This window comes from Populus trichocarpa, chromosome 19, assembly GCF_000002775.5.
Source record: "Populus trichocarpa isolate Nisqually-1 chromosome 19, P.trichocarpa_v4.1, whole genome shotgun sequence".
Taxonomy (NCBI): domain Eukaryota; kingdom Viridiplantae; phylum Streptophyta; class Magnoliopsida; order Malpighiales; family Salicaceae; genus Populus; species Populus trichocarpa.
The window spans coordinates 8,591,246-8,605,450 of NC_037303.2; the positions used below are offsets into that span (position 1 = coordinate 8,591,246).

At 35.6% G+C, this 14,205-nt stretch overlaps 1 protein-coding gene across 2 annotated transcripts; it reads right to left on the reverse strand.

Annotated features, from left to right (window-relative positions):
- Positions 1–534: 534 nt before the first annotated feature.
- Positions 535–4,345, reverse strand: LOC7491099 (probable UDP-arabinopyranose mutase 5). Of its 2 annotated transcripts, none has more exons than XM_052449532.1 (3): positions 3,974–4,345; positions 1,977–2,106; positions 535–1,742 (listed from the first exon to the last, which is right to left on the reverse strand). In XM_052449532.1, the coding sequence occupies exons 1-3, from the start codon at positions 4,103–4,105 to the stop codon at positions 697–699; spliced, it is 1,308 nt and encodes a 435-aa protein (XP_052305492.1). In that variant the 5' UTR covers positions 4,106–4,345; the 3' UTR covers positions 535–696. The 2 variants fall into 2 exon arrangements, with proteins under 2 accessions (XP_052305492.1, XP_024447578.1); XM_024591810.2 differs by having other exon boundaries at positions 535–1,881; positions 1,977–2,048; positions 3,974–4,313.
- Between the last annotated feature and the right edge of the window lie 9,860 nt (positions 4,346–14,205).

Genomic DNA, 14,205 nt, shown 5'->3' on the forward strand with positions numbered 1-14,205 from the left:
GTTATATCAACTGGGGACTACTATGGTTACACCAAAAATGTATTACATATATTTTCATTTATGTCAAGAGCAAATATACCATAATCATAGTAAGAAAAAAATTACTATTGATTTCATCTCATTAACGTCAACAAGAATCACTTCAAGGGTTAATAGTATTTTATTTACCTGGAAGATAATTTTTCATGTACAAGGAGAAAAAACTATGACCCAAAAAAATAAGAGTACATAAAGGAGAATTCTTCATTTTCATTTCACCACTAAGACAATGTTTGAAAATGCAATTCATATTTTTTTAAATTTTAAATTTAAAAAATAAATTAATTTTTTTATATTAATATATTTTCAAATAAAAAATACTTTATATCACAAATACTGTAATTCTCCCATAAATCTTTTAAATCCTGCTGCTGCTCCGTGTCAGAAAGTAATTTAAAAGCAGCCCCCTTTAAGTCACATGTCACAACTCAAAAGCAATTGCTTGCTCAATGGCTTTCTGCCATTTTTGTTTAAATTATATGGTATGAGGCAAGATTGTCATAACGGCGTCCCTCAAACACAAAATTAAAACAAACCATAAATATAGTTGACATCTTTTATCCCTGCCTCACAAAATCACAGTGATTTTATAGGGCATAAGTTGCATGCAAACACAGTAATCGGAACAAGAAATATAACCATCAAAACTACCCTTTTCTACAAAGGAGAGGAACCAGACCCAACTGCCTTCCACAGCTTGACCCATTCAACCATGGCTTCAGCAGCACGAGTGAAAACGGGATTTGATGGTCCTAACTGTTGCTTCACTGTTGTTGCCATCTCAAGGATGCAGTCTTCTGTTGTAGCTGCTGTTTGTGGCAGCCTAACTAACTGAAAGAACGGGACAATTTCCTCCGTCAGCTTTACCCCTTCCCACTCTTTTTTCAAGCTTTCTATCGCACTACCTCTGTCTTTTCTCCACACATACGGTAGCCCACTTTTCACACCAAGACCAAGGTGATCGCACACAACCTTAACACACATTCCACTCCAAATATCTTCCATTGTTTCCCATCTAAGATTTCCTTCCCCAGCCAACTTCAAAGCTGGCAATAAAGCCGGCCCCACGGCCTCACGATCAAAAGCAATGTTGATTCCACTGATGGGCATCATGGCCCTAGATGGAATGGTCATAACAGCATCAACATATCGAGAATTTCTCTGCCCTGGCTTCAGGGCTTGTGTAGGAGCATCCAAGTCAGCTAAATTAAGCCAGAGTCCACATGACAGAGCACACGTAACCCCACTACGCAGGCTAAATGGGTACCCACGAACAAAATCTGCTCCCTCACGATAAGGGTCATAGAGAGTATTGAAGAAAAAAGGAGTGGCTGGAGTTGTCAGGTTAGCAAGATGCTGGGCCACAGCATCTATTAGAAAACCCTTACTGTCCTTAGCTGGGATGCAATCATCATCGATTGAGACAATGTATTTCTTACGAGATACAAGAAAGCCGAAATACCTGCATGAGTAGCCGGAGAAGACTATGGAGGAAGAAGAGCCCACCACCCGGTCGATATGAGACTTGGAATAGACATCAAAATTAAAGCCCTCTGGTATCCTAAGTTCCTCTTTGAGATCAGGGTCTTTGACAATTATCAAGTGGAATCGGGAGAATATGGGTCTCCACTCATTCATAAATGATGTCAGGTCTGAGTGAAGTGCTCCTATCACAATGTCAACCTCACTGTCTTTGATGTTAGCTAGAGACATCTTCCCAAGTTACAAAAATGAAGATCCAGAACCAAGAGACTGTCTCCTAAAAGCAGCTGGTGTTTGGGTTTAAAATGTATCCAAGTCTACATGCACAATTTTGTCTATCTTAGAATTTCTCAGAACATCCTATCAATAGACAATCAAAAAGTAAGAGAAAAGCTTCAAAATCCAGCTCAAAACATCTGGAAGGATAGGATGAAAAAATTTCAAATACAACTCACTAGTAGGTAGGACAGGGGTTATGACATGTTGGATGTTCAATGCCTGGATGAATGCAAGGACTTCATCATTTCCTGTCGCCACAAACAATTTCAGAACTTTCTCAGTCAGTTTTCCAGCTTTCAGTGTTCTCTGCTCAACATGGAAAAAACAATGTTACAATAGGATATGAAATGGACCAAAAGAAGTTAAAAAGTAGAAGAGCAGTTAGAAATGAGGAGAAAAGAGAACAGATTGACTTTTATAGCTCAGATGTGAACGGAATATTTATTGCTTTGGTTTAAGTGACAATCTATGCCTTGCATTGTATGACTTATAGCAGCACAAATTGCAAGGGAAAAAAAATTACAATAGCTTGGAACTAAACATTGAATTAAACCATTAGATGGAATGGAAATGCTAGAAAATCAGCCAAGACAAAGCTATAAAAGTATCAAATGAGCTCAATGGTCACAAAGCAGCAGATCAAATTGCTATTGCCTAAGCAAGATGTTCACTTTCACTTCACTTAACCTTATGACCTTCCTCTCAAAACATTCTATTCAGTGTAACAGAAGCAATATTGCAAACAAAAAAGCCAAGATAGGATTTGCTAGCAATCTGATAAACTAGGTGAAATGTAACTCTTCTAACTGCAATAGAACTTCAAACTCGTATCAACATGACCGGTGATTTTATTCCATTACCACATCAAAAGTTCCAGAGTAACATATTAGCATAGACATTTCATGATGTCAGTAATGAATTTGTTGCACGCAACCTTTCAAAGTAAATTCTTGTTAGAGCATATAAAACTATTTTTGTGACCTCACCTAACAACTTAATTTTTTAAATTGAGATAGTTTGTTGACATTGTATAAAAGCCTTAATGTTAATGGGCTCAAATCCCACCACCCCTATTCTTCAAATTAAATTAAAAATTTCAGCATAAGATGGTTGCAGGCATGTGCAAATTTCAAGATAAAAGGGCTTTCGCTTGAGGGGTTATGTTAGAGCATATAAAACCATTCTTGGGGCTTGATCTAAGAGCTTAATCTTTGGGTTGAGATAGTTTTTTGACAATTTTAAATTAAAAATGTCCATCATGCAATCAATAAATACAAAATGATCATGTAACCGCTTTGCCTTATGTTGTGTTACATGTTCAGCTTTCATAAAAGCATAATGCAAAAGGTAAACTACCAGATAGTGCACAAAGAAAAAATTACCATTATAAAACAGAACAAAGCATGTCAGGTCATATTACAGAACAACGGCTTTAACAACAACCAAGCCTCAATCCCAAACTAGTTGGGGTTGGATACAAGGATTCTTCTGCACCATTCCATACAATCAAACACCAATCTGCCTCAAAATCAAGGGATCTCAAATCTTTGATACCACTCCCATCATGTCAAATAACTAAAAGAAAATTGAATGTAAATCTCAACGGCTGCGAAAAAATTTTCACCTCTATGGAATGCCGCAGCCTAAAAGGCTGAATCTCATTATTATTCCCTTCTCTGGTTGATTTGATATAAATATGAAAATCTCCATGCTTGTAATTCATGGAAAATTGAGATTATAACTGATCTTGTCCAACTCCTTGTGAGAACTGATATCACCATAGCTTTCTTTATTCCAACTTAAAAGAGAACATGATAGAGCAACAAGCAAAGAGCACTTAGCATATTACCTTTTAAATTTGTGCTTTTAGATTGTAAATAAATAAACTATTAGTGAATCACTTCTATGTGTGAGCTTCGTGTTGTATAAAAATCCAGGACAAAATTACATGGATCAATATCAAATTAGAAACAAACACTCCAAGTCTCATCTCATCGCAATCACCATAAAATCACAGATCATGAAAGAAAATCAGAATACAGGATGTTGCCACGGAATAAGTGAAGCCAAAAACAAAAATTAAAAAAAAGGGCAAACTTCTAGATAGATCTAAATCTATAGATCACCTCTTCTGTAAATAAATAGATAAAGGAGGCGAAGAGATGAGAAGTACCAGGAAGAGATCGAGGATAATGTGATCAGGTATGGAAGAGAGATCAGAAAAGTTTGAGAGGTGAAGGACAGCTGTGTCAATTGTTAGGGAAAGTAACGATGGCGGTGTGGTTCTCATCCAATCTTCTCTCATCTATCATCCATTCATTTATTTATTTATTATATTACTGATTAATCAATATCACCTCTCTCTCCCTCTCCCTCTGCTTTCTAAAGAAAGAAAAGTTTGACCAGGTCCACAGTTTGTCGAGAGATTGCTGGCCGTGTTCTCTCCGCCGTCGCTTCCTCTGCTCCTCACTCCCCGCCTGCCTGCCTGATTATATAGTATTTTACATGTAAATCGATATCAAGTTATTTCTATTCGAATTCGAATTGTCCATCTAGTTTCCATGTAAATCTACCAATCATCATAAGAGCCGGTTTGTATTTTAATCTTATTCTCTATAACATCTATAAAATTTTAATTTTTAAAAATTATTTTTTTCTATAATTTTAAATTATTTTAACAGATTGATATTAAAAATAAATTTTAAAAAATAAAAAAAAATTATTTCAATATATTTTCAAATAAAAACACAATATATATATATATATATATATATATATATATATATATATATATATATTCTCTTCTTTCATCTAACTAATTCAATTATTTTATCCTATTTTTTTAATCTCTATATCTCTATTTGTTCAATTTTCAATAAATATACTAGTAATCTCTCAACCTTGCTATGGTCGGTGATCGGTTGTTTAATCATCCATCTTTCCTTCTAATACCAAGGTTGTTTTTTCGCACGTGATTAGAAATTCAAATGAAAAATATTAAGGGATTAAAATCTAAAGGTGAGAAGTTAAAGTGTAAAAAGTGCTAGGAGTGAAATGTTAAGGATGTTTGGTAGAAATTGAAAAAATTGTGTGATAAAAGTAAAACTTATTATAAAAAATTAACATTTAAACAAATTAATTTAAAAAATACATCTTCTACCAAACTTTAGTTTTCTCATTTTCAGTTCTTTTTTAATGGGAAGAGAGAGAGGAATCACTGAATTTCGATGAAGAGAGAGAAAGCTCTTCGTTAACAATGATTCCAACCACCAAACATATTAAAATTGATGTGAACGAGTTTCACTAAAGAAGTCTTTATGGAGGTTGTTTTAAGCCTCAATGTAGCCTAAAAAACCATATCTAGGTCACGGATGCAATATTTTTTTGGGTTTCATTTAGTGGTTTGGACTCTCATTGTAATGGGTGACCTCCTAGATGGAAAAAATAAAAAAGTGAAGAGTGGAAGATGGAATAGTGGTCTCATTGTAATGGGTGACCTACCCAAAAATATGATGGTTTCATTGTAATGGGTGACCTACCCAGATGGAAAAAAGGAGTTTTGAAAGGGACGAGGGCTTAAAGGCGCACTCGAAAGGAGGTAGAGTTAGAAAATGCACTACCACACTGGAAATGAGGTGAGGGCTCAAAGGCGCGCTCAAAAGAAAGTAGGGTTAGACAACGCACTACCTGAGAGGTGAGGGCTCAAAGGCGCGCTCAAAAGGAGGTAGGGTTAGAAAACGCACTACCTGAGAGGTGAGGGCTCAAAGGCGCCCTCAAAAGGAGGTAGGGTTAGAAAACGCACTAGGAGTGAGGGCACAAAGGCGCACTCGAAAAGAGGTAGGGTTAGAAAACGCACTACATGAGAAGTGATGGTGTAACATCGATCTGTCTGTCGCACATGTGTAGCGTCGCGACGAAAAGACATCCACTCTCATGTTCTAGGTGTTAGTATCATGAGAAAAATCAGGAAAAATAGAAAGACAAGGAATTCCTGTCTTTTATCAGTTAAATAGAATGGGAGTCGCCACCTAGTATTTTGGTCACTAGGAACCCTAACTGGTCTCAGAGATCAGGTACGGGGACTGGTTGCGTAAAGGGAAGGTATTAGCACCCCAAATACACCCTACCTAAAGTAAGCTGCATTGTTTTATTGTTTGATAAAATCTAAGGTCTTGTCGTGTTTTCTAGTTGTTGGTCCATCTATGGTTTAAGATCAAAGTCCTCCTCGGTAAGGAGATCCTTATTTTATCGGGTAAAACCTAACTGTTCTGACGTCAACAAAAGAATTTAATATCTGGAATACGTCTTACGTATAAGGTTGTGAACCTAGATATTAAAAGAAAAACAAAATAATGTTTTTGGAATTTTTGAAATATTGGCCTAGTTCTCGTGACTTTAATAAACTGGTTATTAAAGCCAAAATGCATGTTAATATATATTTTTGAAATTTTCTTTGCTATATGAAAATACAATATGATTTTATTTTTATTTTTGAGAGACTTGGCCGTATGCATGAAAACAAAACAATTTTTTTTAATGTTTTGACGAAAATCGAGTATTTTAATACTAGATTTGTATCTTTACAGTATAAAAATACAAATCAATATGAAGCAAAACTCAGTAGAAAAATACTTGGGAAAATCATAAATTTTTCGAAATGTTTTTTTTTTTGGATTGGGCCGAACCCGGCCCAACTATTTTGACATGGGCCGGGCCAGCCTAGTTATGCTGGCTGGGCTAGGATTGGCCGAGCCATGAACAGTGGCTCTCCACTGTTCACATGCTACGTGAACAGTGGAGACCGGGGTGAAGAAGAAGAAGAAAAGGAAGGGGAAGAGGGCTGACCTGCGGTGGCTCTGAAGGTGGCGGAGTGGCGCTGGGGCTGCGGACGGTGGCGTTGTGATGGTTGTTTTTCTTTTTCTCCTCTACATCTCCCTGGTTCTTCTTCCTCTAGCTTTTCGCTTATTCTACTGCTCCTCTAGCTTCTTTCCTTTCTCTCCTCTGGTGCTGGAGAAGGAGAAGCCGATGGTGATGCTGAGCTTCGTTTGCTGGTTTCTTGTTTCCTTAACCTTCTCTTCGTCTCTTTTCTTGTTACCGATTCCTTGTTCTGCTGCCTCTGGTTCTTGCGGATGGTGTTGTAGAAAGGTGAAGCTGATGGTGATGTTTTTTTTCTTATTTTTCTCTGCTGGGTGGACGTTCCTACGCAGGGTTCTTCTTGCTTGGTCTGGTTCCTATGTGATTTTCCAGACTTTATTCCCTCATGTTGCCCCTGTTCCTCCTTTTGTTGTTCGTTCTTCCTCTGTTTTTGTGTTTTCCTTTCCCTTCTACCTCCTGTCTCTATCATCTCTTCCCCTCGGGTTCTTTTGCTCCTCCTGCTCTCCCCCCTCTTCTTCTTTTATCTTTCTTTTTCTGCCCCCCAGTTCTCTCTGTTTTCCTTTCCTTTCCCTTCTGCCTCCCCTCTCTCTCGTCCCCCTTGTTTTTTCTTTCCTCTATCTCTCCCTCTCTTGCTGCTCTTTTCTTCTGCTTTATAAGGCAGAGACAACCTTGCACTGGTAACGACAGATTTCAATGCTTTTAATGGTGAAACGTCTCCAACATTTTATTGCTAAAATCATTGCAGGAGAAGACGATGAACAGTTGTTCATGAAACGTCTCTGTTTCTTCAATTCAAATGGCCATTTTGATTTGGTCCTTGTAGTTTCACAATTTTGTAATCAAACCCCTTGACAAATTATAATTGGATCCCTTGATTTTGGCGCCATTTACAAGATAGTTCTCGTTCTTTTGATTTATGCGATTTAACCCTCAATTCATCAATAAACTTTTAATTTCTTCAATTTAGCCCCTGATTTGACTAAATCAACTCTTAAAAATTGTAATTTGATCCTAGAACTTTAATTTCTTCCAATAAAAGCCTAAATTGACTTAAAAATCAATTTTTCTTTCAATCAAACCCTCCATAAACTCAATTAAACCCTTGATAAAATTTAATTGAGTCCATAAACTTCTGATTTTGGACTTTTCTTCCTCAACTTGAATTTTCTTTGTCAACAGGGCTCTCATCAGTAAAAAAATATACTGTTAATTTTCAATTCTTGTATTTTTGAACCTCCTCAACCAATTTCTAGCTATTTTGTGGGCATTCTAGCGTCCTTTTCTCACTCCTATTATTTTTTGGATTCCTTCCGAATATTATTTTTATTTTTATTTTATAATTTTTTTGTATTTTTGTTTTCATTTTTTGTGTGGGAACCCAAAAATGGGTAACAACACTGTCAATGATGAAAGCAATGCATTATGATTAATATGCATGTATACTTACCTGAGAAATATAGGTCCCCCGTTTCTAACGCTCCTTTGTTTGTTATTCGAAGCCTTCCTTGTTTTTCTGTGCTGGCTCATTCGTGTGCCAACCATTCATTCAATTGTAAATGCAATGTCTATCGTAGGTTGTCCGCAATGATTACTGCTCTTGTTGTTTACCAATCATGACCGTGCCCCCAAGTGTGGTGTTGCTTTGATTCATCATGAATGAGTTTAACCAATCATTCATCTTCTAGATTCTCCTGAGAAGTATTCTCTCATTGATTGTGCATATCATGCCAACACTCATCAAGAGGTTTTCTATTATCGACCTCATCCTAGATTTCCAATCAGTCATGAACTTGCCCCCAGTTGAAACAATACTTTTCAAGTATATGTTATCATCAGTCTTTTTGGAAACTACCCAATCGTCCAGACATGCATCTCACAACTTGTAGTAAAAGGCTCATGATTGTGAAAAGGATGACATATACTTTAGGTACATCTTTGTTCCACCGTCAGTCTTTTCATATCGTCATCGTTTGAAACATGGCTATCGACCTTTGAACCCAGACATTTTTATATCGTCATCCAGACATGCATCTCACAGCTTAGTGTTCTTCTCAATAGATTCTCCTCAGCTCATCTAATCAAATTGTGAAAAGAAATGTCTCGGCCTCATCAATGATGTTGTTTTTTATCACTCATACTCATGCGATGAAGTGTGCCTTTGGGCTTTAGAACAAATTGTCCCACAGTCAGTCTACGTGGTGGGCGCATTTCCGACAATATAATAACATCTATCAATAACCACGTTTCAAAGGATGACAATATGAAATTGCCCTTCAAGTGCAACATTGTTCCATAGTCAGTCTTGGTGGAGTGTATCTTTTTGCCATCCAATTACATCATTCATGTATCCTCATCGGTCGATAGCCATGTTTCAAAGGATGACGATATGAAAATGTCCTTTAGGTACATCTTTTTTCCACCGTCAGTCTTGGTGGTGTGCATCCTTCCGACATTCATTCAAAAGCAGCCAGGTGATAACATCTTTCAGGAGTCATAACCATGTTTCAGAGGGTAAACTCAAATGTCAATATAAAGATGTCCTTCAGGCACATCTTTATTCTCAATTGCTTCTAAAGTTCACTTGGATCATGATTGTCTTTGAACAATATTGTCCCCAGTATGATCTGAATATGCTCGTTCATTGATTATCTTTCTTTGAACCTCATTGTCCTCAGTTCACTGATTCATCATTTAATCATCTTTCATTGCCTCCCAGCTAATCTGAATAGTGCTTGTTTTTCCTTCTCAGGATCCACTATATTGTCCCCTGGCTGCTCAACTTTTCAAGGAGTGTCGAGAAGTGCCAATGTCATTTCTATCAAGAATTTCACAGACTCAATCGATGTTCTTCTTTGTTCAACAATTTTCCTTGTTCTGGAATCAACTCTCACATTTCAAAGATCATGTCTATTCAAAGTCTAGTTTGTTGAAATGAAATCAGAGATGTTATTTTTTGAAAAGATCTTTTGAAAATCAAGCTTTTTGCTTAAAGATCCAACACATATTATTCAAAATATACAGTCCTTTGATTATCATGTATTTTGAAAGCAGAAATTGACCCATTGTAAGATTACAATGGCTTTTTTCATGGTTTTTTGTATCCATTTTAGATTCTGATTTTTGGGTATATCTTTTGATGGTTTGTGATGAGGTGACTTGTTTGTGAATTTGAAAAAACAAGATGCCCAAGTCAAACTTAAGGCTTTATCAAGAAAGGTTGTTTTTTTTAACATTTATTTTATCAGCATGCATAATAACAAGTAGCTTAATCCATGAAGCCACGACCCTTATGCAAAAGCTATTCAAGTTTTGAAGCGCCATTTATCGGTTCAAATTGCTTACTTGATCAAAAAAGATTTTTAGAAGCACGTAACGTAGGCTATGGTTCATGGCTATGAAGGAAAGGAATTTCACAGGCTCAAAAGGTGTTTGAGGGTTTTAAGATCAACATCAACTCCTTTTTTGTCGTTGTCTTTATAGATGAAATGACGTATAACCATGTTAACCTCTTCAGAATTCTCTTAACATGGGTTATAATGCAAATCCAACTTTTCTTTGATGAATGACCAATCTTGATCATTTGATGACATCAGAGGCTTTATTATGGAACCAAAATTCATGCTTATAGCTCAATATTTTTCTGGTGTTTGACTTTTGGTGTTTGTTGTGTCTAGTAACTGTGACATGATTAATTCCAACACCTATTTTCACTACTTTGTCTGGATGGTAAGGAAAGACTGGCATCAATATTTTTTGCTCCCTAGTCTATGTCTCCTTTTCTTTTAGCCCTTTCTCAATCATTGGACTTTCGTTATTAACCTTTCTTTTTTCATTGATTCTATCAGTGTCTTTAAAATATCTCTCATTTACCCCCCAGTATGGGATATGATCCTAGTCAGGGTTTCTTTTGAAAGAAAATTATTTTGGCTCAAATATGGATTACAAGGGATATAATCTTTAGACAGTGAAATGGTAACAAAGATGGTCTTTTCTCATTTCATGCAAGGTCGGTTAGAACCGATAAATTTTGACCCATTTTCACTACTTTGTCTGGATGGTAAGGAAAGACTGGCATCAGTATTTTCTGCCCCCCAATCTATGTATCTTTTTCTTTTAGCCCTTTCTCAATCATTTAACTTTCGTTATTAACCTTCCCTTTTTCATTGATTCTATTAGTGTCTTTAAAATATCTCTTGTTTGCCCCCCAGTGTGGGATATGATCCTAGTCAGGGTTTCTTTTGAAAGAAAATTATTCTGGCTCAAATATGGATTATAAGGGATATAATCTTTAGACGGTGAAGTGGTAACAAAGATGGTTTTTTCTCATTTCATGCAAGGTCGGTTAGAACCGATAAATTTTGACCTCATCTAGTATAATGCTTTGGACTTGTAAGAGTCTTGATTCATGAGTCCATAACTATTGAATCCACTGCGTGTCATTATGAATATTGCTAAAACTTAGCTATATGATGTGTGGTTCAATTTTGTGGTATGAGCTCAATATTTGTTCAGTCACCTCTTACCATTTTAGCGAACATCAAGTCATTTCTGGAATCAGAATACTTTTAATCATTCAGGATTGATTAGCCTTGATTTTGCGTGTTGGAGTTCAATCAAAATATTTTACCAAAATAAACTTTGAATTAAACATCCTTTTATTTCAAGACAATAATAAGACTAAAAACAAAGCATAATCCATTGAAAGGTGAGATGTGATCCCAAAACAAAATGATGGACAACAAAATTGACAACATAACACCTCTAAATAGCTTCTTCATCAGTCCTCTATGTCTTGTTGTCACTCATTGGTGATGGCCTATTGACAATATGATCGTTGATATCATTCTTCACAAAATCTGTCTGTCTCTTGCTCACCAACTTGTAGGCTTAATCTTCGAAGCTCTGGCAATTCTTCACATCTTCTCTGGATTATTCCATCTTGAGGATCATGCCTTAGGGGAATGAACTAATTGTGCTTTTTTCCTTGGTGGTAAAGGTGAGCTGGAATGGGAAGCATCTATAGAGCAGACCCTTCCCTAATTGTAGCATGTTAATGTGCCCCGTCTTAAAGTTGAAGAACATCACATCAGAAAAATATTATCCTATCAGCATAATATCAGAATTGCAAAAGGCCAATAGACTCACATGGGGTTCTTTCCTTGTCAAAACCCCTATGTTTAACGAATGACTCTTGCTCCATCGTTTTCTGTCATGATCCTCCATGATCCATACTTCCACGAGATTGCTCTCCCTATCGATGCAGGTCATGGCGAGCTTTCCTTTGTATTCAGTAAGCCTATCACATAAATCAAATGATTGATTGATGAATTCAACTACTGAAAGTGAGAAGATAAAGAGAGGGTGAAGCTTAGAAAAGTGAAGCTGGTTTAGTCCAAACTGGAACACTGTTTGGTAATTAGGTCATATCTGGAGCTGTAGATCTCAGATTTAGGTCTTCTTTATATGGATGGAAAGATAAGACATGGGCTTAAAACTTTCATGTGGAGTCCAAGATTTAAAAAGGCCATTTTCAAGTCCAAATTATAGCAACAATAGAGAAGTCTGAATCTGTCCTGCAGCCCAGACACTGTTCAGTGTTCAGCCCATATCTCGAGTTCTAGAAGTCCAAATGACCTTAATTTTCTTCTCCTAGAAAGCTAAGACAATTTCCTAGAACTTTCATGAGTAAAGGTGGTTCAAATTCTGACGTTAACAATGACGTTTTGTTCAGACAAAAAATAAGGATTGTCACCAAGTCAAGATGTGGCCACCAACTCAACAATTATTCATCAAATCAATAGTTCCAAATTTTGGCCTATAAAAGGAGGCATTTGCCATGCATTTAGGCATCTTGGTGTTCAGATCAAGATCATGCTCTTGCTCTCTTTCTTTGTATTTTGTAATGTTCAAGTTTTATTTTATGTTATATTAATTTCTTGTTTATGCTTTTCATTTCCTTTCCTTTACTTGTATAATTATGTTCTTATCTTGTTTATTTATGTTTCTTTCTTTCATTATGTTTAGCTAAATTTATTATGTCAAGGTGAAAAGGTTACACTAATGGTGTAAGAATAAGTATAATATAAACTCAACATGGACTTTAATGCTTGATACTAACATGTTTTATATTTATTATCTTGCTCACTCTTAATACCTTGCTTGTTAAATGATTAATTTAGATTTGTGTTGAATAACCCTTGGTACAACAAATACTTGGCACTTTCATAGCCCAACTGTATGGTATGACCGACACCTGTGCTATGAAAGGAACTTGATTTGTTGTTAACATAAGTTATCACCATGAATACTTGATAATATTTACAAGTATTGGCATTACTCGAAAAAGATAATTATTGTAATCATGTTAACAATTTATAATCCAATTGGAACCTCCTTTGTGTGCGGTTTCCAGTTGAGTAATAAGAGTTTATACTATACTTGTTTGAAGTACAATTAGTGGATCCTCTAACCTTGACATTTGTTTTTATCATTGTTTAATCCTCACATTATTCTTGCATCTCAAAGTCATCTTTATTATTACTATTACTATTACGATTACTATTATTATTATTATTATTATTGTTGTTGTTATTATTACTATTATTACTACTACTACTACTACTATTATTATTAGTATTATCATTATTATTATTATTCTATTACTATTATTACTATTGTTATTATTAGTATTATTAATATTAATATTATTGTTATTGTTGTTGTTATTATTATTATTGTTGTTGTTGTGTTGTTGTTATTTATAATTTATATAGTTAATCTCCCTGTGGTTCGACCCTGATCTTGCCGGGTTATTTATTACTTCGACACTCCTGCACTTAGGAGAAGACATCAATCTTTTGGTCGTGTCAAGTTTTTGGCGCCGTTGCTGAGGAGGTAAATTCTTGTATAAATTATAATATTTATTTTATTTTCTCTTCATTCTATCTAACTTTTGTTTCTTTTCTTTTCTTTTGTTTTGTTTCTTTTTCTTCTCTTTTCTTTTCTTCCTTTTATTCTCTTCTTACACGTGTATGAGCTTTTGATCACGTATATTAAGTGGTAGACTTTGTAGGGTATTCTCATCATTTTCAGAAAATATGGCCGAAGAAGATAACTAATCGCTTCATAATGAGAATAACCGTGTGAGAACACTTAGAGACAACATGAATCCCACAAGAACAAGTGCACCCTCATGCATAGTTTTCCCTCCTGATGCATCTCATTTTAATTTTAAGTCAGACATTATTCAACTTTTACCTTCTTTTCATGGCTTAGATTTAGAAAATCCATACTTGCATTTAAGAGAATTTGAGGAGGTCTGTAACACCTATAATGACTCAAATTGTAGCATAAACACCATTAGATTAAAGCTTTTTCCTTTTTTATTAAAAGACAAAGCTAAAACATAGCTACAAAATTTGAGACCAGGATCCATTCGTGCTTGGGATGAAATGCAACAACAATTTTTAAAGAAGTTTTTTTCATCTCACAGAACAAACTCTTTCATGGCTACAAAATTTGAGACCAGGA